The sequence below is a fragment of the Aphidius gifuensis genome, linkage group LG6 (assembly GCF_014905175.1).
Source record: "Aphidius gifuensis isolate YNYX2018 linkage group LG6, ASM1490517v1, whole genome shotgun sequence".
NCBI classification, from domain to species: Eukaryota; Metazoa; Arthropoda; class Insecta; order Hymenoptera; family Braconidae; genus Aphidius; species Aphidius gifuensis.
Window position 1 is genome coordinate 16,456,346 of NC_057793.1, and position 4,818 is coordinate 16,461,163.

General features: G+C 31.1%; 1 protein-coding gene across 1 annotated transcript; it reads left to right on the top strand.

The window, feature by feature from the left end:
* The first annotated feature begins 4,043 nt into the window (after positions 1-4,043).
* On the top strand, positions 4,044-4,610 carry LOC122859897. The gene has a single exon (XM_044163580.1). The coding sequence runs from the start codon at positions 4,044-4,046 to the stop codon at positions 4,608-4,610; it is 567 nt and encodes a 188-aa protein (XP_044019515.1).
* The last annotated feature ends 208 nt before the right edge of the window (positions 4,611-4,818 follow it).

Below are 4,818 nucleotides of genomic sequence, written 5' to 3' on the forward strand. Positions count from 1 at the left end.
GTACTAATTTGTTCTACATTGTTCTACATTGTTCTACATTGTTCTAAATTGTTCTAAATTTTTCTAAATACGTTCTAAATTGTTTTGAGATGTTTGAGAATATTCTAAGTTGATGACGTCATTGTCTAACGTACAGAACCAGTGACTTCATCGGACATTCTAGAAAGTTCTCGAATATTCTAGAACTTTCGATGACGTCATTTAAAAGTCCCCTCGTTCCCGCATCGAATGTTCAAGAATTGATGACGTCATCGTCTAGGGTTAGTGACGTCATCACGGAATATTTTAGAAAAATCGATGACCAATTCATCAATTCTAGAAGGTTCTAGAACATTCCAAAAAGATTGATGACGTCATCAATTCTAGAAAGTTTTAGAACTTTCCAGAAAGATCGATGACGTCATCAATTCTAGAAAGTTCTAGAACTTTCCAGAAAGATCGATGACGTCATCAATTCTAGAAAGTTCTAGAACTTTCCAGAATATTCGAGAACTTTCGAGAATGTTTGATGACGTCATTTAGAAGTTTCGAGGATTCTGCCCCCTTGACCCCCCCGTTCCCGTCCCCTGCCCCCTTCACCCTCTCGTCTATATCTAGAACCGGCCATATATAACTACTGATTATAACCTAGAAAACAAATATTAGTAAAAGAAAAAAGTTACTAAGTAATGTCAAGTGACTTTACCAACAGAAATATAATATCTGAATAATTTTTTGAAAATGAATATGTCCACAGAAAAACAGTAACTAAGAAAAAGATTGAGCGAAAGGATTAATGTTGGTTGAAAAATAATTTTTCTAGACACATTAATTCCTTACCTCGATCTTTTCCTCAATTACTGCTTTTCCGTGGACATTTTTATCTTTTGAAATAGAAGTACATGTATTTTTTTTTCTGAAAAAATTCAAAAAACCAAGAAAAAGCAGAAGCTAAGAAAAAGATGTAGCTAATCCCAGCACAACACACACTCGAGGGGGGAGGGGTAACCGCATTCCACAAAGTCGCCCAGAAGAGCCACCTTCTACTATCGTGGATGCAATTTTCTGCCAAGACATTCAAAATTGCGGAATCTATGTAAACAAGTGATAGTTTTTTTTTTTGCAATTGTTAGAAATTTGTTGATTAACAAGAAAATGAAATTCCTTTTTTTTTATAACTCGTATAACTTCTTAAAAAATTAACTTATATACTTCCATTTAGTCTTAAATTGTTGGTCTTTTAATTACTGAGAGCCACAATGTTTTGTTAGAAAACGCTCCATATTCACGTTAAATAGTTATCAACAATTGTTTATAATAATAAGTAGTTTCTAGTATGTTCCAATAAAAAAATAGCCATAAAGGATTGCTTTTAACGATTTGTTAGAAGAAAGTGTGGTTCTCAGGAATTTAATCAGGAATTTTTTGGGCTTTACAAATTTTTTTATGTTTATTTGTTCAAAAGTTATTGAAAATATAAACAACTAACAATTCAAATTTCAACACTGTTTTTTGACAAAAAAAAGGATGCGCGTATGCGTAAAAGTTTTATCGATGTGGTTATAATTTGCTTGATCAATAAAATAATTGGTGGATAACTTTCAATTCCAATCGAAAATCGATTCTTAATTTTGTCACAAGATAAAATAGAGCGCCATTTTTTGTTTTTTTCGGGCTGCCATATTTTGAGTTATTATCAACATAGAGACTTTGTATTAGGCATAAAAAAAAGTTTTTTAAGAAGTCTAGTGTGTCCCAGGTAGAAATTCGCGGTAAGGAATCGACATAAGCTATCCCGATAATAAGTCGGGTAAACGGTCAATGCGACGTCGATATCGCCTTAATATCGACATTGTAAAAAACCAAAAATATGAAATTATTCACATTTACAAGGAAATTGGAAGTATAAAAAATTATAAAGAATTATATTTTGATACAATTATTGATAACATTTTTTCATTTCTTGATAACATTGTTAAATTCGTTGTTTTAAAATTTTTATATCGAGATGTCATTAAAAATTATAACCTAGAAAACAAATATTGAAAAAAAAAAAGTTACTAGGTAATGTTGAGTGGCTTTACCGACAGACGTATCCATTCTTTTTTTTTAAACTCTGAATTCTTGTCTAATAATAATTGTGGTTTAAATATTTGATAGATATGTCGGTATGTTGAATTTTATTATGTACAGTTTTGTCAATAAATAAGGCAGAAAAAAAAAAAAGATTAAAAAAAAAATTTAACATTTAACGTTTTTTAAGGCAACTTTTATGAGAACGAATGGCAAAGGTACAGTTCGCGTTTTTGAAAATTTACCGCAAGACGCAAAAATAAGACGCAAACGTAAAAATTATCTTAGTATGTTTATTTACTTAATGAATGAATTACATGTATTGGCAACGTTAATGTATTTTATGTATTAAATGTAAGAAAACACCGCAAGGACAAGCAGTAGCTAAGAAAATAATGTGGCCAGAAAAATTTTTTTTTTAAGAAACAATAATTTCCGAGCTCCATCTTTTCCTTAGATACTGCTTTTCCGTGAAAATTTTTATCTTTTAGAAAAAAAGTACATATATTTTCTTCATTGAAAAATCGAAAACTACCCCCTAAATATAGAGTAAACTCCAATTTGGACGTAAATTAACATTCTAATTTTTTGAGGGTGAATACTGTGACCCGGAATAAGAATTATGTAGAAATTTCAGAGTGGGCATTCCATGGGAACCTTGTTAATTCTGTATTCGCGTTTATTCATTTTCGTAGATTTTAGAGATTTTTTTATCGTGTAAATTTAAAAAAAAGTCAAGCAATGATAAAATTGCCATGGTGATGGTCATGAGTAAACTGAGGAGCAGGTTTCAAGCAGAAAAAAATGACTGATTTACAAATTTAATATCTCGAATGGTTTTCGAGATATCGAACAGCAAAGATTAGTTCTTTTTTTTTGTTTATCATATATTTACGATTATATTCGTGATAAAAAACAATAATTATATTCGATTTTTATAGTTTTTTTTTACGTAGAAAACGTTCCATTTTAAAACTTTTGTTGCAAATACAACTACAACTAGACCATGGTTCAGTATACTACCACAATTTAAAACAATTAATAATTGTTTAACACGAAACTTCCATGGTCTAATTGGGCAAGATGGTGATGTACCATACACAAAAATACATCAGAAACATTTTAAAGTGGAAGAACCAGGGAACAAGGAAAATTCATTCAATGATTGTTGTAGTCATGGTGAAGTCTCTCTTGAAGCTTTGCCAGGTGGTTATCTACTATCTAAACATTTTTTAGGAAAGATAAGATGCTATAATAGTTCATTTGCTTTTGCTTCATTCAATGCAAACTTAGTTCATTTTAACCCTAACAGTCGCCCTGGTCCTTATTGTTTAAAAATACATGGTCAAATTTATTATCAATTGAATACGTTTCTGTACCCCGAATCTAATGATTCACCAGCATATGGTCAACTATTTATTGTTGACCAGAATGAATCATCTAATATCCGATGTAATGAATCTTCACAGTTGAATAGACAAATTGTTGATGCCATTGATAAAGCTCTTCAAGAATGCAATATTTATGCTCGATCTTATCAAATGATGCATGAAGAAATACGTCAGGCCAAAAACAATAATCCATCAGAACCTGAACCTGAAATAAATTTGATTTTTTTGAACAGGCAAGGAATAGATGAGCGACGATACAATGATCAAAGAGTTAAAGAGGTTGCTGCTATTTTTACAACGACTGCTGATGGTGAGATACCAGAGTCTTATGTATCGATACGAAATAAACAGACTAGAATATTAGAAATAATTAGTTCAATGAACCCCAATTTTGAACCTTGGGTTTATCCAATGTATTACCCTCATGGTACAAGAGGGTGGCATGACAAATTATCGTGCGTGAATAAACAAAAACGCGTATCTCGAGCAGCATATACAAAACATAGAATGGCTACAAGAGGAAAGAACATTATTATAAAGGGCGGTAGATTATTTTAGCAATGGGTCGTTGATAGTTATGTCAAAATTGAAAAAGATCGAATGACTTTTTGTCGATTAAATCAACAAAAAATTCGTGCTGATAGTTATAGAGGATTGATTGATCATTTACAATGGACAGCCGAAGAATCAGATAATCACGTAGGAAAAATGGTGATTCTGCCATCATCATTTACAGGTTCTCCATGTAATATGTTGCAATATTATCAAGATGCAATGGCTATTGTTAGGAAATTTGGTAAACCTGATCTTTTTATAACTATGACGTGTAGTCCGAATTGGCGAGAAATCAAAGAAAATTTATTACCCGGCCAAATTGCATCTGACAGACCAGACATTGTTTCAAAAGTGTTTGATATAAAAAAGAATGAACTTATAACAGTAATAAAAAAGCAACAGTTATTCGGTAAAGTACCTGCATTTGTTTACGTAGTTAAATATCAAAAACGTGGACTTTTACATGTACATTTATTAGTTACTTTAAATAGTAATGATAAAATGACCACTCCTGAAAAAGTTAATAAGTTCATTGTGGCAGAAATTCCTAATTCAAACGTAAATCCCATATTGCATAATATTGTCATTGAAAATATGATTCATGGTCTTTGAAATGAAAAAGGTACATGCTCGAAAAGATTTCCAAAACAATTTCAAAAAGAAACAGCAATAGATGAAAACGAGTATCCAACTTATTGTCGTAGAAATACTGGAGATTTTCTTTTGCCCAATGGATCAACACAGCAACTAACCAATATATTGTTCCATATAATCCAATACACTGAAAAAAAAAAATTTTTTTTCTGAAAAAAAATTTTTC

Bases quoted from the DNA above. Each gene is read 5' to 3' on its own strand.
- LOC122859897 (XM_044163580.1), top strand. From the start codon at position 4,044: ATGACTTTTTGTCGATTAAATCAACAAAAAATTCGTGCTGATAGTTAT.